The following is a 23,480-nucleotide window of genomic DNA, read 5'->3' as shown; positions in this document are numbered from 1 at the left end:
TTTTATATTTCCTATTTACTGCTTTGCCATTTAATGAGAGTAGTTTTGAGCTCCGCAGTGCATTGTTATGATGAACGTAGAATGGCGGACGTTGTCATTGTGGGATGTTTGTTCACATTTTTATTGATAAATGCTTGCCATGGTACGTAATATCACTTTTTAAAACTGAATATCAATCTAAAATAATATAACACTATTCTGCCCAATTTTAAGCTGCATGCGTTAGTCATAGCCCTTATACGAGACCCTTATTTTTTTCTACATGACCAACCAGTTTGTGTTTTTGGAATTACAATGTGTTTTCTAACATGAGAATTCCATATTTATGAATTTGTAATGAACTAAACTCGTTGGTAACATAAAAGTAAGTTATTAAATTAGAACATTATTATATGAATGAAATGTTTACTTGATTTCATTGTTTTATTTGACTTAGTTTTTTTATAAATCTTTCATTTTGTTACTCCTTGCTTTATCACAGTAATATTTTCATATTTTTAGGTCTATTGTCATAATTCAATGTTATATAACTTGAATAAAACTTTTTTTCCTCAACCATGGTCCCCAACTTCCTCCTGGAGGGAATCATCAAATGTCTTGTGTATTCTGTTGTCTTGTATGTCTGTTGTGTTGGTGTTTTAAAATAAACATTTTTTTTAGGAGGTCTTCCAGGCTTGGGAGATTTGGCTGAGGATACGACACACAGCTCCGGCATTGATGTACAGCTGGTGGATGACCCGGAGTTTGTCAAAAAGATGATGGTCCAGCAACCTAGGTTGGTAAACGCATTTCGAAAACATAGCATCACCCAGCGCAACATTGTGTTGTGTGGTTTGACATACTTGTAAAAGATGTGAAGGAGCTCATGGAGTCCCAAAAGTTGGATATTGAGGGTTGCATGGTCACACCCGATAAAGCAAAATAATTGACTGTAGATAATAGAATTCATGTAAAAGTTTAAATTCAGTTTTTCACATTAGATTATTAGATTTTGAGTTATATTATTAGAGTTAGTTGACTATGATACTTATATATTGACATATATAGCCATGATATGTGTACAATGAAATCATTGCAATTTGTATTCATTATAAGTTTAATGAGAAATATTCAGTGTTCTAATGCTCAATTGTTTTTTCTATTCTGGTATCAGACGATGGAAATTTGAGAAGAGGTAAGCTAATAGTACAATTGTTTCTACCCAGAAATTAATTTCGTTCTTATTTTTATTTAGCAGACCAAGTGCCAGTAGTGTGTTTTGGTTGTCTTTTGCCATGTAAACAAAGAGCTAGGACTGGACTCTATACTTGGTTTGCATAGGTATTTTACTAAATGTTAACAAAACAATGTCAATTGGTGTCTTAAATATTGAAATTCCCCTATTAAACTACCTAAAACTTAACATTTCTGAATTGAAATAGTCTGATCAAGCTAACTCTGCAGAGAATAATATGGTAACACTACAGATGTAATACATATTATGTACATGATTATGATTCATTACAGAATTAGTTGACAAATTACACTAGTTTTAGCTTCGTATTACACTAGTTTAATTGTATTACACTGATAGATAAGTAAAATGCTTAAAATCCGTGAATGTACCAAATCAGGCAGCTGAAGTTGTTTACATTTAGTTAAATACCTATCCAAACACAAGAATAGTCACATCTATTTTCCTAATATTGTAATCTGACAATGTTTAATTCAGGAGATGATTATTTAAGGCTGAGGACGACTGTGGTAATTCCATATTCCGTATTGTTCACTCATATTAATAAAATAATTTGAAATAAATGCTCTAAAAACAGTAAAATAATAATAATAATATAATTTATTGAATCAGGACAGAGGTCCGTCCTTATCAATGAACTGAAAGAATTACTTTGCTCAACCACAACCCCCTTAAGGTTGCGGGTGAGCAAAATAATTGTTCCAGTTCATAATAATATCTGAAAATTGCTAGACGTCTGGTATTGAGATCATTGGAGTGCATTAAATCATTCCAGGGTAGACAGTTGATAGTTTGCGCCGCTCCAGCGCGACACCAGCACAAGCACTGCCTACTCGGCTGTCCACTCAATGTACGCCATAGTCGTTCATCATAATACAATCTGTTAATGTTGTACAGAAAGAGTCAAAGAGCTGGCACAAATGGATTGAACAAAAGTAAAGCTACTCAGAAATTGTTGTAGGAAAATGACAGATGTTATGACATTTTCACATTTGTGTGAAGTGTATTTCAATTCAATCAAATAGGTAACACACTGATGATTTCTCAAAAAGTTGGTCCCATCATGAATTGACAAGAAATCAGTTTTGTCAAGAAATTATTAATCCTAAGGACAAAGATCATAAAACATAAACTACATAAAACATCCAAAATATCATGACGTCAGGAAAACGTCACAAAATCTTGTGAGGAAGAAATCGTAAATTTGTAACTACATCAAAACTTTCTATTGGATCCAAGAACAAAGATTTTATCACAACTGGACGACTAAAAAATTTAAAAATGGACAACTTTTTGAGAAATGGTCTGATACTTTCATTCACTTATTCAATCCATTCATGCCAGCTCTTGTGAATCTACCATTCGCAGGTACAAGTGTCACCAGTGCGAGCCCCCGGACTGTTCCGAAGGCGGCTCCTTCTGCGAGGAAGCCCTGTTCTGCTACAAGTCGTCGGTGCGCGACGCGGCCGGCGAGCTGCACCACTCGCGGGGCTGCTCCGCCGCCCGCGACCACGCACAGTTCACCTGCAGACATCGACCTACACAGGGGTATGTTGATGACATTATTTTTAAACTGTGGTGAATTCAGTAACTATCTAAATCTGGGGGCACAGCAGTACCCCCGTCAAGTCGAGCAAAAAAGGCCGTACCATACCTAGGTTTATAGATATTGAAGAATCAAGACTCAAGAACAAATATTTCCTATATACTGCCCCAAAGGGCGCTCAAACGTGGCACCTCAAACTACATGAATATGGTACAAAATGTCTTGCACGTTGGCGGCAATATGTCGCACTCGGGCACTGAATCATTTCACGTTAACGACGCGCCGCGCTGTGGTGTTCGAAAATGTCACTGACAATTCATGTCTAATTCTTGTTTTTCTTTCTACTGTTTTGTACCATACAATCAGTAACTATTAAGTTATCCAGGCGTCTCAAAAGAAACTCCCCCTTCAGGGTCCGCAAGCGCCACGCCGGGCAGCTTAACGTAACATGCTGCGCGGGCGACCTCTGCAACGGCGGCGAGTTCCCCCCCCTCGCGCTGTACGACACGGCGGTGGAGCCCCTCCCCGCGCACGCCTGGAAGCTGTGGGCCTGCGTGCTGGCTGCCGTCGCCGCCGTCACCGTCGCCGCCGCTGCTGCCATACTGCTGCTCAGGAGGAGCCATAGGTACCATCGTTATCGTTAGCCGAAAGGCCTATCCCAAAAAACGCCAGAATGATCAGCCCTTTACAGCATCAGTACAGCACATGTGGTCGCCTCTCAAGGTCAGATTGTCCCTAACAGCCATCAGTTCTTGGAGCACAGTGCCCTGTCTACTGACTTAGCAATTCTGTACACTAAGTTTTTGATTTTAGTTTAAGTTATTTTGGGCTAGGTTTTGTTTTTCTGCAGACCTCCTTATTTCTGACTCGATTTCGCAGAGAAACTCCAAATATAACCCTTCATTGCTTTTTGGGTGACTTCCAACCTTCTTGTAAGACCCTCTTAGTGAGACATTGCCTTTAGCCAACAAACTTCAACACAGAGAACTCGTTTACACCCAGTTGATAACATTCTGCACAAATTGGTTGGCTTCATCCCACCTAATGGTGATACAAATAGGTGTTATATGGAAAGCTGCCGTTAAAACAATCAAGCTGGGCTCACTAGTTCCTTCACCAGTACATATTGGGGCGGTAAGCACTGTCAAAGCTACTGTAGAAGTTATTATAATGCTACTTTCTCGCCATCATCGTCATCTGCCGGAAGACGTTCACTGCTGAACAAAGCAACTAAAACTTGCCACTTGTATCCACTGGTTGCCCACAACTCTCATGATGTCGTCAGTCCATCTAGTGGGAGGCCTACGGACGTTTCGTCTTCCGGTTCGTGGTAGCCACTCGAGGACTTTTTTCACCCAACAATGTTCTTATATTGCACCTCAAATTGCTGGATTTTGTGAAGCTATCGTCAAAGCATACAAGCTCCAATTGCACCTTATCTATACTAATATTATAAATGCGAAAGTGTGTGTGTGTGTTGTATTTTTGTCCGTCTTTCACTTCGAAACGGAGCAACGGATCGACGTGATTTTTGCCATAGAAATAGTTTATGGGCCAGAGCTACATAGGCTACTTTTTAACCCGGAAAAATGCACAGTTCCCGAGGGAACAGCGTGCGATAACCGAATTCTATGCGGGCGAAGCTAGTGATGTTATAATTGCGGTGTATAAGCCGAACGGGATGAACATCTACATCCAAAACTAGAAAATCATCTAAATAACATTACTGATTAACATTTGGCAGGTTACGCGTATCACGAGCGGCGCTTCACAAGCTTGGCGCTGATTCCAACTACTTCTCGAGCAACATCTATAGTCCACAAGTGACCAGCGCCTATTATGAAGGTACTTAACTTTAAATCTACTGACTATTTGTACAGTATCTGTCAAGCTTTTGCCAAGTATCTCGCGCCGCATTCTTCTTGGCAATAATGGATTTTTTATCCTAACTTCTACTTATATTAAAATGCGAAAGTTGTGTGTGTGTTGTGTTGTGTGTGTGTGTGTTGTGTATGTTTGTTATTCCTTCACGCTCAAACGGCTGGACGCATTTTGTGAAATTAGCTAGCTAGCTGGCTAGCTAGGCTATTTTTTCCCGATATTATCCATGGGATAGGGATAATATCTCGAAATAACACACCGTTGGGCTTAGAGTCATGAAATTTTGTACTGTTGTTCCTTAACGCAACCTCAAAGATCACGATATAAATTTGGGATTTTCCAGGGGAATTTCGTAAAAATACCATAATTTCATTGTAACTACCAGATCGAATAGTTTACGTGTGCGAAGCCGCGGGTAAACTCTAGTGATAAATAATAATAGATACGATAGATAAATCTTTATAATATAAACATACAAACAACTTCTCGTTTCAATACGCGAAATTTGATATCGTGAAATCACAAAATTATCATAAATTTTACAAGCAGCGTCACTTACCTCTAGGTTGGACTTTTCAGGAGTTTATTGATGCGTATTCATACATTTGAAATTACAGAAAGTTTACTTACAAGTGCATTTGACGCGACACATTTCGAAAGTTCCAATTACAAGAGCTTTACGGTACAGAAAGCATTGAGAGAAACCTTCCTCGCAAATGCGAAGAAATACAATTGTGTGTATGAAGTTCCCGATCCGCGCTCGGCCGGCGTGGAAACTATAGATGTGCTCTGCCGTGGGTATGGTCAAGCCCTCATTTAGGCCTGCCGTGGAATAATAGATAATAGGTATGATAATAACGTTACATTTTCCAGGTGTAGAGGGTTCCCAGAACGGCGGCGGTCTCCGCGCGACGGCGGCTGGCGACTCCACGCTACGCGAGTACCTTCAGGGCTCGCTCAGCAGCGGCTCGGGCTCCGGCCTGCCGCTCATGGTGCAGCGCACGCTCAGCAAACAAGTCTCGCTGCTGGAGTGCGTGGGCAAAGTAAGTCAAGCTAAAAATTCAAAATATCTTTATTCAATTTAGGCTATAACAAGCACCTATAAATATATAAAAAATCTACCACCGGTTCGGAAATACTTTTGTTGACAAAAATCCAGCAAGAAACTCAACAAGGTTTTTTTTTTAATTCAATGATATCTATCTACACATCCTATACCTAGTGCCTAGACGCGTGATTTTGTCAAAATTAGACATTAACGACATTGTAATAAGAACCACGGCACGCGTCATCGTGAATGACTACCTATAAATTTTTAACATATCTACATTTTTTACGACAGTAGATTCGCTATTTGGAGTAATTATTACCAAATCTCCTTTCCTGTCCGTCATAAAATCATTAACTTTATAATACGCCTTAGATACTAATTTTTTGACAGTAAATTTGGGATTAGGATTTTGGATTTATTTCATTTGTAATATTTCTTTGGAAATTTATTCTAAATACGTATGCGATTTGCCAGAAACGACTTTTTGGTTTTAGCCAGGCTGTAAGATGAAGCTTTCACTTTTCGACGTTAGTGGAAAAATCACATATACTTTTCCTAACATACATAACACACATCAATGTTTGGCTCTATACATGTCTCGGTTCATTGTTCAGTTTGACAAATTTAAAAACGGCAAATGTTCGATTTTCTGTTAGGAAAGAATGGAAGATAGAAAACATTTATTTGTGAAAAACATGAGAATAATGGATAAAAAGAAAAAAGAAAAAAATATATATAGTTATGCATATGCATGTCACTCAGAGCCGTGGTGGCCTAGTGGTTTGACCTATCGCCTCTCAAGCAGAGGGTCGTGGGCTCGAACCCGGCTTGCACCTCTGAGTTTTTCGAAATTCATGTGCGGAATTACATTTGAAATTTCCACGAGCTTTCAAGAAACATTGTGATGAAACTGCAATGAAGTTCCCAAGTTCCATCGCACTGGGCCCGCGTGGGAACTATGGCCCAAGCCCTCTTGTTCTGAGAGGAGCCTGTGCCCAGCAGTGGGACGTATATAGGCTGGGATGATGCATGTCACGAAATGGTCCCAAATCAGCAATCAAATCTTGCAGCAAATCTTGCGCACGCGCGCTGGTCTTCTTTTCCTTCACATTGATTCTCAGGATTAGTGACGCAATAACAAAAAAAAAATGCGTTTTTCATAGTAATAAGTGTAACAAGGAGGGGAGATGTTCTAAAATTATCAAAATTGTGTGAAGTAATTTATAGATGGCCCTTTACGAGTGTCACGTTAATTAGCATTTAGCATTAATGAACAATGGCAGAGGAGTATACAGATAGTTCAACTCAGTCACGCGGCATGTGTGCGTGCGCTTGTAAATATACATTTATATTATTATTATGTATGTAAATGAGAGCAGCGGGATTTGATTTAGCAAGTCACACTTTAAGACGTGACAAGTCGTCGTCGAGCAAGACGTGTTCTTATCGCTTTAACCCAATAGGACGCGCGCACAACTGAGTTGAACTATATGTAATGACAGCAGGACTTTGACATTTGCTCATTCATTTCATTCATTCTCCTTTTTTGCAAACAGTTCTTTTTGTAGCTGTGTGTGTTCACTTCAAGTCTTGTGGCACTATGGGCTCCCTAAAATGGCAATGTCAAGTAGCTTCCGAAGCAACAATAAACACAGAATCCCCCTCTCCCAGGGTCGGTACGGCGAGGTGTGGCGCGGCCTCTGGTGCGCGGACAGCGTGGCTGTCAAGATCTTCTTCTCTCGCGACGAGGCCTCGTGGCGGAGGGAGACGGAGATATACAGCACAGTGCTGCTGCGGCATACCAATATACTGGCGTATATCGGCAGCGATATGACCAGCCGGAACAGTTGTACGCAGGTATGATAATTTTCATCACACTTGATCGTAAGCGGTATCATGATTTGCAATCCCTAAAATTTAGAGGCTAAATAAAACCCAAGGGCCTTTTCTTTGGGTATTATGCCCAAAGGCGACTGGTTTTGACGACCAGATGGCCTAGTGGTTAGAGAACCTGACTACGAAGCTTGAGGTCCCGGGTTCAATTCCCGCGTCGGGGCAGATATTTGTATGAATAATACGAATGTTTGTTCTCGGGTCTTGGGTGTTTAATATGTATTTAAGTATGTATCTAGCTATATAATTATATTTATCCGTTGCTTAGTACCCATAACACAAGCTTTGCTAAGCTTACTTTGGGACTAGGTTAATTGGTGTGAATTGTCCCGTGATATTGATTTATTTAAAAGCATAATGGCTTATTTTTATTATTTAAATTTAAACACATACAGTTTACTGAAATATTTAATAAGTAATTATTAATAGTACATTTTAATATTTTATAACAAAGCAAGAAAAATAACTTCATGAGAGAAGTTCGCTGTAGTAACAAAACAGACGTATGTAACGCCACAATGAGCGACTCGCCACTTGCATGCACTGGTTGCCCGCAACACACGATGTCGTCAGTTCATCTAGTGGGTGGTTAATATTAGAAATGACATGGATAGTGTTTTGGCCGGATACCGGATATTTGGCGGGACCGTTGGCCGGATATCCGGATATCCGGCCGTCGGATATTCGGCCTAGTTTTACGTACAATTAAATTAAGCTAATTCGAACATGCGCATGACACTCCGTGAACCGTGAACTTAAGGGCTGTTGTAGTTTCTGTTTGTTTTGTTTGAATAGACGTGAGACGTTATCACATTTATCCGTCAGTTAAAATTAATTAATGGGTGGAGAAACAGCCCCTTAGAATAATAAACTGATGTCAATAATTGATAAATTCATAAATAAATGCCAGTTTTTAATCATAACTATAAGTTTTTTATCATCCGGCATCCGGCCGAATAGTAAAATAGTGTCCGGATAGGCCGGATATCCGTTGCATTTCTAGTTAATACTTACATATTTTATCGTCACTACTTTTGAAAAAGCTCTACAATTTTTATGAGCGAGTTTCATGAACATTATTCAAGGGTCAATTTTGTTGACGTATTGATTTTAGATACGACATTATATCAAAGTAGTGACCATTATGATATTTATGATGTTACAACGACTTTATTGTACCATTCCAGCTGTGGTTAATAACGCACTTCCACCCGCTGGGCTCACTCTACGAGCACCTGGCGCGCACGACGCTGACGCGGCATCAGATGATGGCCATCTGCCTCTCCACAGTCAACGGGCTGCTGCATCTACACACAGACATACACGGGACACAGGTAACTCAGGATCATACTAAATCTAGAATACTTAGAAGAAGCAGGAAGGTGAAAAAAAATCAAAAAAAAAAAAAGTTGGCACTGGCAATCGTTATTTGATAGTCATTCCGTGTTGCGTGATTTATCATCATCATCGTCCCAGCCTGTATACAGGGTGGCTCATTTAGATTGGTTAGAATGGGAAAGTCTGAAACTAAAAGACACAAAGATTTGTTCCGAGCAAGTATGCCATCGATTTTGTATTTCATAATAACATTTATTGCTTATGACCAACACTACCGAAACCCAAATAGAAATAATGTAAGTTTTTTTAGAAGCCATGGTGGCCTAGTGGTTTGACCTATCGCCTCTCAAGCAGAGGGTCGTGGGTTCGAACCCCGGCTCGCACCTCGTGAGTTTTTCGAAATTCATGTGCGGAATTACATTTGAAATTTACCACGAGCTTTGCGGTGAAGGAAAACATCGTGAGGAAACTTGCACAAACCTGCGAAGCGATTCAATGGTGCGTGCGAAGTTCCCAATCCGCACTGGGCCCGCGTGGGAACTATGGCCCAAGCCCTCTTGTTCTGAGAAGAGGCCTGTGCCCAGCAGTGGGACGTGTATAGGCTTTTTTTTAATTAATTTTGCAAAACGATCTTGTTCGATTCCCGTACTGAGAACAATTTTTTTTTTTATGTATGAATGCAGTTTTTCTTGTTACTAAAATCGATGGCATGCCTTATAGTTTCATACTTTTCCATACTGACCGATGTAAATGAGCCACCCTGTACCCACTCCTGGGCACAAGCTGGGCAGGCATTTTATGACGGTGGAAGCATTCTACACTTCTACTGAACGTAGATATACTTAGGGGCTGTTTCACCATCCATTGATTAGTGTTAACCGACGGGTAAATGTAATGCCGTCTCCGTCTATTCGAACAAAACAAATAGAGACGGCATCACACCTAACCGCCAGTTAGCACTAATCAAAGTATGGTGAAACAGCCCCTTAGTGTTTAGTTTTGTAACTAAGGGACCCCATACATCCCTGTATTATTATTCTTTTTTTTGTATTTTTTCTTTATTTTATACTGTAGTTTTTAAGTATTTTATTTGTAATTATTTTATTTTGAGAAAAAGGCAAAATTAAAGATCGGCCCGGGCCTCAAAAAGTCTTATTCCGCCATTGCTTTTTAGTATAGCTTGATACCATGGTAATGGTAACGTCTTCTGAGTTACCCATTAAAAGTATGATTTTATGGGGTAAAAATCCATTAAAAGATAGGAATTGTGATAGCTTTAATGCAATTCCTTCATGGCTCATCTCGTACATTGCAAGCATTTTTCTAGGAAAGTGTATACCTGATGGCTCCTGCGTTACGGGACAGAATAACAAGGCAAAAGTTGATTGAACAATTATGTGCCCAAATTACTTAGCTTTTTTTTTACAAAAGTGTAAACATAAAATGTTATTTCTTTTTTATTAAGTATACCCATGAAACTTCCCAGGGTAAACCGGCCATAGCGCACCGCGACATCAAGTCTAAGAACATTCTCGTGAAGGTGAACGGCGAGTGCTGCATCGCGGACTTTGGTCTGGCGATGACGGCCGCCCACGTGGCGCACGCGCAGCCCGGCGCGCGACAGGGGACCAAGCGGTACATGAGCCCCGAGCTGCTCGACCAGACGTGAGTACACACAGACTTACACCTGGTTCCCACTAGGGCATATTAGGCAAAGCTCTGCGCAGGGGGCGACACTAGCGCAAACCTCCATGACAACGTCAGTTCTCTTTGGTCTTTATATTTTGTCGCCATGACAAATCATGACCAAAGAGTATTATTACTTATAGAAATCATGATATATTTACATCGATAGCAACGATAGAGCTATATTTACAAATTGAAATAATTAGTGGTAATGGTTTTATCTGGCCGCTAAATAATCACACTCCCCCCTTACCTTTGAAGAGGTAAAGTTTGTGATGGTACCTACAGGTAGGGGATAATCTTTGGATCTTTTGAACCGATTTAGACTAAATTCGGTATGGAGGTAGCTGGAGTTTCGATGGAAGGCTACTTTTTATCTCAGAAAAAAAGCGTAGTACCCGCGGGATAGCGATGAGCGAATGAGGGCTATCGTTTTTTGTCTCACTAGATGGCGCACTGTTGCGTGAGGTTTTTAAGTATGGCTTTCAAAGCCTGTTATTACGGGCGTGAACACAAAGTTTAGATTAAAATCATATTTAATGCACCTTAAAACCGTAGCATAAAAATATCGAGCATGCCACAGTGTTGCAAAGTCCCCGTTTTGTTCGGAAAAAAGTTAGGACAAAGGTTTCCGAAAGACAAAACTGTCTCAAAACACAGACATTCATTGCCCCGGAACGCATATTTGCCATAATTAATTTCAGATATTGCAAAATATTCACAAAATTATTCTAATTATAAATAAACCCGCGTAGTTCACCCAAAAACTATGAGATTTGACATTTCGGAGACCTCACGCTACACTAGCGCCTCTAGCGGCGAATTCATTCGCGATAGCCCTCATTCTGCGCAGACGGAGTCGCGTGTAACAACTAGTTATGGATAAGATCACCTTTAAACTTCTCGCTGTTGATCTATAGTTTTTTTTTTAGACTACCTTACATACCTACTATTTTTCCAAGCATATCGTCATGAAGATTTTGTGCTAATCGTCAACCGACCGCGACCACTCTGTCAGTGCGTGGACCATTAGCAACCTTTTGTAACCGATGAATTTTCGTTTCCAGCATGAACATCCACTGCCTAGAAGCGTACCGCAAGTGCGACATCTACGCGCTGGCGCTGGTGCTGTGGGAGGTGCTGGCGCGGGTGCCGCCGGCGCGGGAGGCGCGCCCCCCGTTCCACGCGCAGGCCCCCGCCGACCCCAGCTTCGAGCTGATGCGGAAGATCGTCTGCGTAGACGGCGCGCGCCCAGACCTGCCGGATACCTTCACGCACCCGGTCAGTACATTCATCATCATTATCATTTTGGACGCGAACCTTAACTTCCATGAGCATATGATTGCGTTGGCTCTTAATGAGGGCTATCGTTTTTTGTCTCACCAGATGGCGCACTGTTGCGTGAGGTTTTTAAGTATGGCTTTCAAAGTCTTTTATTACGGGCGTGAAAGCAAATTTTAGATTAAATCATATTTAATACACCTTAAAACCGTACCATAAAAATATCGAGCATGCCACAGTGTTCCATAGTCCCCGTTTTGTTCGGAAAAAAGGGAGGACAAAGGTTTCCGAAAGACAAAACTGTCTCAAAATACAGACATTCATTGCCCCGGAACGCATATTTGCCATAATTCATTTCAGATATTGCAAAATATTCACAAAATTATTCTAAATTCAAATTCAAATTCAAATGATTTATTCAGTTAATAGGCTGCAATGGGCACTTTTACACGTCATTTTTTTAAACTACCAGCGCTTTCGGAAAGACCATCATTGCCAAGAAGAATGCGCCGCAAGAAACTTGGCAGAAAGTCATTTTTTCATAAAAATATAATTACAAATAAAATACTTAAAAACTATATTATACAATGAAAGAAAAAAAAATACAAAAAATAATAATAAAAGAAATACAGGGATGTATGGGGTCCCTTAGTTACAATACTAAACACTAACTATATCTAAACTATATCTACGTTCAGTGGAAGTGTAGAATGCTTCCACCGTCTAATTATAAATAAACCCGCGTAGCTCACCCAAAAACTATGAGATTTGACATTTCGGAGACCTCACGCTACACTAGCGCCTCTAGCGGCGAATTCATACGCGATAGCCCTCATTGTTATAGGAGGCTGGACTTTGCTGATGCCAGATCCATAAGGCTCTTTTACACTGCTCTTGTCAGAAGCAAGCTCGAGGCGGCCATATGAAGAAACTTATATTTTGCTTCTGGAGAGAGTACAAAAGGCATTCTTGCGTTTTTTTTACAAATAAAAATGTATGGGTACTACCCTTTCTTATACCCTACCAAATTTTTGCTCGGCGTCTTAGGCTTCAACTCCTTGGAGGTGAGGCGAGATTACATACTGCTTACTATAGCCGGTGGGATTTTGCGTGGAGATTCTGATTGTCCTGAATTAGTGGCTCGGTTGATGCGTCTGTATGTTCCCTCACCGACTAAATTTCTTCTCCGGCCACGCTGTCGCCATTTATTAGCGGCGCCGGCAGCGCGAACAGTGTCTCGCAGAAAATCTCCTCTGGTCCGAGCTTTGCACCAGATAAACTCGCTTCTCGAATTGACCCCTAGCTGTGATTTGTTTGCAAGTAGATGGTTAGAAATGTGTGATGAATGTTTGAGGTTCTGCGAGAAGATGGATGTACGACCTTCTTCTGTGAGATACTAAGTAATCTACCTTTTGTTTTTTTTTTTGTGTATTCTTTGTATAAATTGTATCTGAATTTCACAGTGCTTTGGTTTAACTGTTATGCTGTGAAATGTAATAAATAAATAAAAAATCATCTCAGCCGTAGGACGACCACTGTTAGCGTTGGACATAGCCCTCCTCAATAGCAATTGGAGGTCTATACCTCCAATTGCTTTGGTTGGAAGCGGCTTGCATCCACCTACCCGCTACACCTTACCATCCATCTCGTAGGTGGACATCTTGCCGATCTGCTGTCTCCATTCGAGAACTTTTCGGCCCCAGTGGTCATCTGTTCTCCGTGCTATATGGCCTGTCCATTGCCAGTTCGATGAGTTAATTCGCTTGGCTATAAGTGAGCGAACGAACGCAATTTGTCTTAAGTTGTAAAGTAAGAACGAGGAAGGAAATTGTAGTTGGAACATCCGAGGTCATTTAAATAGGGGGGAGCCTTAATAAAAAAAAAGCGAATAATGCCCATATCTTGTCTAATGTAATGAAATGTAAACAGATGTTATTACTGCTGGGTTAATAATTCAGAGTATTTTTCCTCATTACCGTTTCGGTAAGTGTCATTAAAAGAGATGATGCTCAAGGTTTAATTTTTATGCAAACTATTTACTGATGCGAAGGGGCTGTTTCACCATCCATTGAATAGCGTTAACCGACGGTTAAATGTGATGCCGTCTCCGTCTATGCGAACAAAACAAATAGAGCGACGGCATCACACCTAACCGCCAGTTAGCACTAATCAATGGATGGTGAAACAGCCCCTGAATCTAGCATAATCAATATTCTTGATAATTGTACTTCCGATGTGCTGATAAACGTGGGATGGTGACGTTTTAACCGAGCGGAAAAAACGCTCTAAAATTCACTCTGCTAATAGAAATGAATATTTTTTTATTTTGTATTTGTCAGACGATGGCGGGCATGGCGTCCTTGATACGCGAGTGCTGGCACCAGAACTCGTCCGTGCGTCTCCCCGCGCTCCGCATCAAGAAGACTCTCCTCAAACTGGCAGCCAACGACAACTCCATACACCTCGACGACGAGAACGAAGTCTCGGTGTAGCATCGTATGGAACGTTTAGCCAGGTACAGTTCAGGATGAGCCGCTACACTAGCTCAAGCATAGTGGTGAAATATCTCTAGATGGCGAGGTTTGATGTTAGTCTTGCTTGCGAGCTCAATTCAATTCCAATTTAGGAAAAAGTGGCTCCATCAATTTTTTGATGATTCTGCCAATGTCGAAGTAGCCTAAGACATGTAGGCAGACATCTTGGTCGACTTGAGAGTTGATTTAGTTATAATACCAATGTCAAACTTGACTGAAACGTCAGCCAACTGGCTTGTTCAACCTTTATTCCATGAACTAAGCTGGGTTTAGGACATGGACGAACAGCACTTCGGTTGCCACTGGAAGCGGTTATCAGGAAGCATCAAATGCCGTCCGCTTTATAAATATATTGCAATTAAAACGACGAACCATTTAATAGTCACCACGGTCTTAGAGATTTGATATCCCGTCGAGTGGCAACCGAATCGCTAATCACTGTGTATTACCATTGCGATATACGTATATTACTTACCAACATGTTACATATTTTCGTTACTTTGAAAAATGACGTATCTCAAATCAATACGTCGTCTAAATTGACCATTGAAATAATGTACATAAAGTTCACTCAGAAAAGTTATCCGGTTTGAGGTACGAGCTTTGTTAAGTCTCAAGTTTATAAGGATGCTGCTATAATCATACAGATGTATAATTGTTATTTAGGGGGTCCATAAATTGCATGAATCGAGACCCATCTCACTCAATCTCACCTAGGGAGAACACCCCCCGTTTCGGCAAATGTCGCCAATTTTTTTTTCACATAATACAGTGTAAAGTAGCGAGAAAACTGAGAAATAAAGTAGTGATTCTCTGCTTAAATATGACTACGTCCTAAATATATGCAAACAAGCATAGATAATACTAAACATACTAAAACTGTCATGTGAGTTTAGCTCGCTAAAGAAGGGAGGTCTACGAGATGCGGTGAGATGGGTCAGAAATGGTCAAAATCGCTTCACGTAATTAATGAATACCTCTTGGTAGGTTTTTATTTTTTCGAGTACAATTTGACGATAGAAATGTTAAAAAAAGTACACCCGTCCCAAACCAAAATGACGAACGAATATATTTACTTTGGATATAGTGCCTATATACAGTGCCTGTTTAAAATATTTTACTTTCTTTTTTCGATCAAATCTTGTAGTTTTTCCCGCAGAATAAGTGGAATAGAAATGTCACTCGAACTAAAAGCGTGAGGCGCCTATGTTACAAAGCCAGATATTTGTTATCCCGGCTTAGCCTGAACCAAAGCGTATATCCTTTATTAATTTAAAAACCCTCCTTCGGTCAGTTGCGTAAAAAACAGGACAACGAAAAGAACAATCTTTCATCAGGGACTACAGTTGAGGGCATAAATATCTATATTCTCCTGCCGTCCAGAGTCCTATTTATAGGACTGTAATGTGACATCAAACTCTTTCATACATAAGAGACCAAGTTTCATGTTCATAAAACAAAAATTTGACTTGGGACAGGAGTTATAAACACCAGCCTTATGGCTAGTGGCATAAAGGTGTATAGATATTTTCGTCGCCTTCCTAAAGTACATATATTTATGACCTCGACTGTACAGTCATTTCGTTAAAACTATGAAAACTAACACGTGTGCGTGTGAGCGAAAAAGTAGCGTCATCGGTTTCCGAGAGGCTATTTCTATTTCTATTATTGTTAGTTATACTTTTTTTTCATATACATAGTTATAATGAAAGTTTACTTTGCCGAACGCAGGACGTAATATGAAATAAAAAGCTTTACCTTAATTTAGTTAATTATACTAAATGCTTCCTATTTATGGCATACGTGAATATCGTCTAAGTTTTGTTACATTACTTTTAATTTGATATAGTTCTAGTTTTATTCAGTTCTAGTATGATGAGTTTTGACTGTTGAAACGATTAATTCAACCTCCATGGTTTATTCATTTAATTTTATTATCGGTCTTACCTACACTTACCATCAGGTGATATCATTTCAATCGGTCGCTGATTTAAAAGTAAAAAAAGCGTTTGTAGATATTATTACAGTCACTTCCGATTATTTTTGACACACGAAGCTCTTATTGTGATAAAGAGGTTGATAATTCTATTGAAAAAGCAATTCATGTTAACTCGACGTAATTATTTAAATAATTCTAATACCGCCTTTTTACTTTATTGTTTTAAAGTTCTCTAATTGTTAAAACGAATCATACTAGTTTTTATTATTTTTATTTCGCTTTAGAAAAAGAAAAGTAATTTTGAAATCTATTTTATTGGAGAGTGCTTATAAAGATGAAAAGAAAGAAAGAAAATAATTTATTGAAGATGAGTTACTTGTGAAAGTAAAACTGTGTCCCATTGTTATTTAATTATTGATTGCTGTAAATTATTTCGCAATAGTTACTTGAGCAAAGCAGGAAAGTTACATTTCGGTGCGACTGTTTGTATTGAAGCGAGTGGTTCGAAAAAAAGATTCTGAGCGCAGCCGAGAGTTTCAAGGCACGAGATGCTGAACAACTTTACTGCCGAGGAAATAAATATAAATAATAACTTTCCAGCCCTGCATAATAAAATAACATTTCTAAACCAAGACGTCAAGATTGTTAACCTTTTCTCTAAAGTGAATAAAAACGGAGTAGACGGGGTGTTACAAAAATACTTCTTAAGAAAAAAGGTGGTTAAATGGCCCTTTCAATAGTCAGTTGACTGAAAAAAACCTTAGTCTACTCTAATACTTAAAAAAATATATAAAAAAATAAGGATGACTCAGTAAAAGAAAAGAGCAAACAACACAAAGCTGGCATAGATTGTTGTTAATGACAAACGACATTCATTAAAAAAAAATACAGTTCCACAAAATAATATTTTTCCATCGTATTTATCAGCTTTCTCAATCAGCTTCAGTAAACTTCAGTACAGTACGATTACTTGGAGTTAACACTTGCCTTCAGTCAATTTTCAACTTTGACGTCATACAAATAAAGCCATCTTTAGTATACCGCTACCCACGTTTACAGATTATGTAAAAACTATTTTATTTGTATGTCCTCAAAGTTGAAAATTGACTGAAGGCACGCCCAATATAGTAAGCTAGTTGAAAAGCAAGACAAATACGAACTTTTCCGCCAAAATCCGATGACAAAACATTATGCAATACATGTGTACCCTATTTTTGGCTTTGATGAAGATTTCTTTTGCTATTTTTGTAACACTCCGTATAACTAGCAAGTAAGTATAAAATGTGTCTTATAACCTGCCTTTTTGTTATGCCGTCGACGTTACATTTGACACGTTAATGTTGGGGTTAGATACTTAAATAATGATAAAAAAAGTGCCGAATAGTATTTTAATATAGTCATAAGATGTATAGTATAGATAAAAATAAGGAATATAAATATAGCCTGTTCGAGACGCTGTATTTGAGCTTTATGTTTTGTATGAAAATAAGATAATGTTTAGTAAGTATTCCAAACACATTTGTTTGTTGATGTACATATTATCAAATCTACTGAATCTGTCATGAACCGGTGTGGAGCGTTTTCACAGAAATGTCATAGTGGGTTCATTTATTTTTCTCTGAAAGTATTATTCACAAATATGTAATTTCCAAACTGTTCCATATGGACGAACGATTTTTTTTGTAAAGTGTAAAGTATTTCAGGATTGTTATAAAACTAACCTAATCTGGGTTCTACAGTCCTGAAATATATCCTGAATAGTTTACAGTTTCAGGAAAGGAATCGTTCGTCCGTATGAAACAGTGGGGAAATTAATCATTTGGGGAATATATTTTAGGCGAAAAACAAGGATTCCGTCATATTGTTACATAAATAAGGAAAATAATTACTAAACTTTACGTCGTAATACGTGTTTGAGTTTTCGGTAATATGATAAAGATGTGAGTTTTATTTGCCTGTTTGTTCGCAGGGTTAATATCTAGAACTACTGTCATATTCAATAAATCATTTTAAAAGCTAGCCCTAAATGGGCAAAATGATTTAATGAGTGATTGTTTGTAACTACTTAATAGATAATACTTTTTATATTGCAGATGGTGTATCAGGGTCAATCGACATTTTAGTGTAGCTGGCTGCCATAGTAACGTTGATTCGGTGTCTTATAAAAAGTATAATTTTATGGAGTACAAATCCACTAAAAGTTATCAGTTGTGCCAGTTTTAAAGGCGATTCCTTCGTGGCTCATCTCCTAAGCATGAGAGAATATTTCTCAAACAAAGTGTATCACTGATTTCTCTTGAGTTACGGGACTGAATAACAACACTAGAAAGTCGATTGACGATAAAACACAACGCATCCATCCATCATATTTAAACACAAAATAATTTACAAGGTCCGCCGAAAATATTTTCCCCAAATGATCCAAATGTGAGGACACCAGGATTCTTATAAAACTAACCTATCTTTACCTATAGAAATCTGCAGGTTGGTTTTGAATAGTTTTTTTTTTATATAAATCTATCGTCCACATGAAACAGTTGAGAAATATATTTTCGGTGAAAAGGGAGCCCAGCCGTCATTCTTTTTGAACACCGCCGGTTTAGCAACTTAGTATATGTCATAATATGTCAGATTTTCGGTGTATCCATCGAGTGTTCATTCTCCAAGGCAACTATAAAGAAGAGTTAATCGTTATTCGTAAATTTAATGACAAAGAATTTAAATTTGTAAATACATATTATGTCCTTCGTTGCCATATTATTTTGATAGTAAGCCATGTTATTGTATTTTGTGGTAGGAACGTTTGTTAAACCTTTATTATTATTTTGAATATTATGCTGTCGAGCAAAAATAATGGATCAAATTGTTAGCATGGTTGAGTAATAATAAACGGCCACGACCAGTTATTTGTGATCGTCAGTGTATTTTTAGCAATTTATGATTATGAATAAATTACTTTATTTTGTTTAATATTGTAAAAGTCAATAGTTTTATGTTTAATATACTATAGACTGGTGTTAGGTGTTTTCAACTGTATTTTTAATACCTACATAAATTCGTATAGTTTATAGAAATATTGAAATGTATAGTCGGCAAATGACTGGTTTATTTAGGTTTTATATTCGTTTACGTCCATACTTAGCACCCACTTGTTTTCCTATCTTAAAAAAACGTTTAGATGAAATAAAACTTTCTGGGTGATAAACAGATTTGGGATTTATTTGTATTAGTCACTGCGGGGACGCAGCGTTGACTGACAAGCAATACACACTTAATGACCCCAAGGTATAAAACGTAAGGTATTTGATCTGTTTATTACCCTGCTGCCGCACTCACGAACAACAATTCAATCTTTTTTAAATATAATTGGCACAACTGAGTGTTCCAGTTCGGAGTGGTTATTTCTAAACGATTTTTATAAATGTACGAAATCAACAAAGTATTCTTAGCAGCTCCAGATTATTAAATTATATAACAAAAAAAGTTTAGATTAGAACCACTATGAATCTCGATTTGGTCACTTGTTAAATTCTACACTCGTACAATCGTAATCCACCGTGCATTTATTACGGTTCCTGATCACTGAAATACTCGAAAAGACAATAAGTATGTTTGTAGTCACTGTGCAAAAATTAAATATGTTATACTTAACGTCGATTAACGCGATTTGACTAGTCATAAAACAATGTAAACCCATTCATCGACAAGACAGGCTTTTGTCAAACGAACGATTTCGTTCTGTACCAAGTGCAGGGTATGTATTATAATACCGATAAACGAAAGACCGAATTTCACAAGACCTATGGACGGAAGGCCGAATATTAAAACGTCGAATGGATATATGACCGAAAGTTTGAAATCCCGAAAGTACATTTGACCGGCAGCCTAAAACCCGAAGACTACAATCCCGAAGATCAAAATACCTACACTCGAAAGGTCGAAAACTCATAATGCCGAACAGTCATAATCACTACAAGTAAAATAATCGACAATCAATATATCGAAAATCAAAATACCGAAACTGCCGTTATACCAAAGACGAAACAAATATAGCAGGAAAAGATTTGTGCGAGCGAGCGAAGCGAGCGAGCAAGACGGTTCGCAGCAGAAGCGACTCGGATAGGTTAGGTTCAGAAGGCTAAGGCGGGAACGAAGCGGAGCGTAGTTCCCGCCTTAGCCTTCGATGTTAGAATTTTTTTTATAGCAGGCAAGATACTTAACTGCCACTAAGAAAGTAGGTTGGATAAGATTCAACAGCAAAGATCATTTGTGAAGCAATATTATCCGGGCTGCTATAAAAAAAACCTAACATCGAAGGCTAAGGCGGGAGCTACGCTCCGCTTCGCTCCCGCCTTAGCCTTCTGACCTAACCTATCCAAGTCGCTTTTGCCTCGAACCGTCTTGCTCGCTCGCTTCGCTCGCTCGCACATATCAAACTTTTTTTTTACTTTCGGGTTTTTGTACTTTCGGTATTTTGTACTTTCGGTATTCTGAATTTCGATTTGTTAAGTGTCGATATTTCGACTGTAGGTAATATGATTTTTCGGTATTATAATACATACCCCATTTTCGGGATTTTGTAGTTTCGGTCATTTAAAAATAGATATTTCGACCTTCGGTGTATCGGTTGTCGGTATTTTGTACATTCGGTATTCTGAATTTCGATGTGTTATGCGTCGACATTTCAACTGTAGGTATTATGATTTGTCGGTCTTATAATACATACCCCAAGTGCAAGACCACATTATTTTAACCACGCGGTTTGAAACACGCCGTCCCTCTTCAAAGTATCACTTGAGAAAGAGACTGTACGATAAAACTGCGCGGTTAGCCGCGTATTGTGTTCTTATATTAACGCGTGGCGCTTTGAACGTTTCATTCTACCCTCATCTTTTACTGTTAAACTGGCCCAATACCACGAAGTGCAAAACTCGAACTTCGTATGTTGCCGTCCCGCTGACGCTTATGTCATTTAATACGCGAGTGAAAGGGACGGTGCGATACGAACTTCGATTTGAGAGTTTCGTAGTAGCCCATCTGTTATGGTGGCACTGTTGCGTATTCGCGTAGTGCTATTGACATCTCCATCGCTCATGCTGGAAATGTAATAGTACATCTCTTTCGTTCACGCAAATATTTCGGTGAATTTACCAAGTGAAGTGCTAGCATTAGACGGAAAGAAGTGGTGACAGCTATTGTGATTCCAGTGCATTAGACAATATGAACTCTGTATATTAGATCAGAGGGCTTATTGTCTATCGCAGGGTTTCTCAAACTTATGGCTCCACGTACCCCTGTTAGAGTTCCTAGACGACAGCGAACCTGCCCCCAAAGAAAGTAATAAAATTTACTGTTGGAGAAACTAAGGTTTTTTTTATTTCAGTCATCATCATAATATATAATGCACCTATATTATTTATTATTTATTTCAATAAAAGGTAACAAATATAGGTAAGAATCGTCTTGCCAACGAAAATACAAACTGAAACAAACAACAACAAATAAGTAACTTTGGAGTTGAAATATAAAATACAAAAAGACTCCAAAAACCAATCTTAATCATCTTGCTCTTGCAGCCACCATCACGTAAACCTTGTCGCGAACCCCCTACCGTCGAATAGCGAACCCCTAGGGGTTCGCGTACCCCACTTTGAGAAACCCTGGTCTATCGTACCTGTACCTACTTTGAATTACGATGGTTTTCACCACTTTCTGTCGCACGGTGTAGGGTGAGGTTAGAAAGAGATGGCGAATGCGATCACGAGCACTAACACATTGTAGACAATATAGCTATTGGTTTTTATTTTTCGCTCGTGGCGTGCAATAATTATGGTACGCTAATTAATACCTACGTTTCTTGTACAAAGAGTTTATTTCGCAACAAACGTCTCAGACACAGTAGTCCATTCGCGCCGCTAGAGGCGCTAATACTAAATGAGACGAGCACTAAGACGTTTTTTGCGTCTTAAACTCGGGGCTTTGGTTGACTGAGTAAATTAATTTCTTGTTATCGAGTAGTCAGCACAGTGGCTAGCTGCTTATGCCTTTTGTATATGTTTCCATATGCGTAAATGACTAGATTTGTGTTCAAACTGTAAATAAGTTTATTAATAAGTCTAAGATCTATGTTCAAATTATGGAGAGAATAAATATTTGTCTATTGAAGTACATTTCATGTTTTATTTTACGTACTCGTGAAAATCTGAGTATTTTTTCAGACTAGCTTTAGACTTTGGTTACACGCTCTTTCTGGCGTCAGTTAAGTCCATCGTTATGGTCAGAATAATAATATCTTGGGACAAATTACACCAATTGACATACTTATTGAATGACGAGAGAATTATCGTGTTACCTTTACGGGTCTGATGAAAACATGATGGAAATGAAAGGTATCGTCAATTCATTTTGAATGACAGAAAACCAGAATGACGCCAAAATGAGCGTTTAAACGAAGTCTATCCCTTTTTAAGGCAGAGGGAATACTAACCATCTAACTTTGAAAAAGAAAACTTAACTTCACCAAAAGAACAAGGTGGTAAAATTATCTGTCCTATACATTGTGTCTTAAGGGCGGTAAATAAGTAATTACGAACGAGAGTCCATTAGAAGCCCGAAGTCGAAGACTGGGGCTTTAATGAGTCGATGTTCGTAATTCTAGTACCGCCCGTGCGACATACAATGTTTTTCATCACATTTGCAAGTAAAAAATTTATTTCTGAAAGAAAAAATATAATTCTTCCAAATATTGGCGATACCTTGGGCTGCGCTCTTGGCAGTGCCGCCCTCCCCCTCCCCCTTCCGCAGCATGCGCCGCAGCGTGCGTGTGCATGTGGTCCTGCAGCAGCGCGCGCAGCACCATCAGTACGGGCACGGACTCATTTACCGACCTTGGGCTTCACGGCAAGCTAATTTGTACGCGCAATGACTCATATTCTCAAACATGACTTGAAAAATTGACGTTGTGTTACAAATAATAGGCCGAGAAGTATCGCGCTGCAGGCGCTGTGGCTCAGCTGCGTGCGCGCTGTCACTCTAGCGGCCTGCAATGAGATTTCATACAACCTTGCAGGCCGCTGGCCGGCAATGCGACCGTCTTT

At 39.0% G+C, this 23,480-nt stretch overlaps 1 protein-coding gene across 3 annotated transcripts; it reads left to right on the top strand.

Moving 5' to 3' along the window:
• Window positions 1-9: 9 nt before the first annotated feature.
• On the top strand, window positions 10-21,700 carry LOC141441792 (activin receptor type-1-like). Of its 3 annotated transcripts, XR_012452852.1 has the most exons (13): window positions 10-142; window positions 661-775; window positions 1,154-1,174; window positions 2,603-2,782; window positions 3,193-3,405; window positions 4,525-4,625; window positions 5,535-5,704; window positions 7,384-7,569; window positions 8,793-8,939; window positions 10,430-10,608; window positions 11,697-11,910; window positions 14,250-20,137; window positions 21,122-21,700. XR_012452852.1 is itself a non-coding variant. In XM_074106656.1 (12 exons), exons 1-12 carry the CDS (start codon window positions 34-36, stop codon window positions 14,400-14,402), a joined length of 1,788 nt encoding a protein of 595 aa, XP_073962757.1. In that variant the 5' UTR covers window positions 10-33; the 3' UTR covers window positions 14,403-20,567. The 3 variants fall into 3 exon arrangements, 1 of the variants encoding a protein (XP_073962757.1); XR_012452853.1 differs by lacking the exon at window positions 1,154-1,174; XM_074106656.1 differs by lacking the exon at window positions 21,122-21,700 and having other exon boundaries at window positions 14,250-20,567.
• The last annotated feature ends 1,780 nt before the right edge of the window (window positions 21,701-23,480 follow it).

This window comes from Choristoneura fumiferana, chromosome 24 (assembly GCF_025370935.1).
Source record: "Choristoneura fumiferana chromosome 24, NRCan_CFum_1, whole genome shotgun sequence".
NCBI lineage: Eukaryota > Metazoa > Arthropoda > Insecta > Lepidoptera > Tortricidae > Choristoneura > Choristoneura fumiferana.
The sequence above is the reverse complement of the archived record's forward strand: the minus strand, read 5'-3'. Positions and strand labels throughout refer to the sequence as shown.

Coding starts and splice junctions, on each gene's coding strand:
- LOC141441792 (XM_074106656.1), top strand. CDS start 34: ATGAGAGTAGTTTTGAGCTCCGCAGTGCATTGTTATGATGAACGTAGA. Junction 7,570..8,792: donor GCCGGAACAGTTGTACGCAG/GTATGATAATTT, acceptor GTACCATTCCAG/CTGTGGTTAATAACGCACTT. Junction 8,940..10,429: donor CAGACATACACGGGACACAG/GTAACTCAGGAT, acceptor GAAACTTCCCAG/GGTAAACCGGCCATAGCGCA.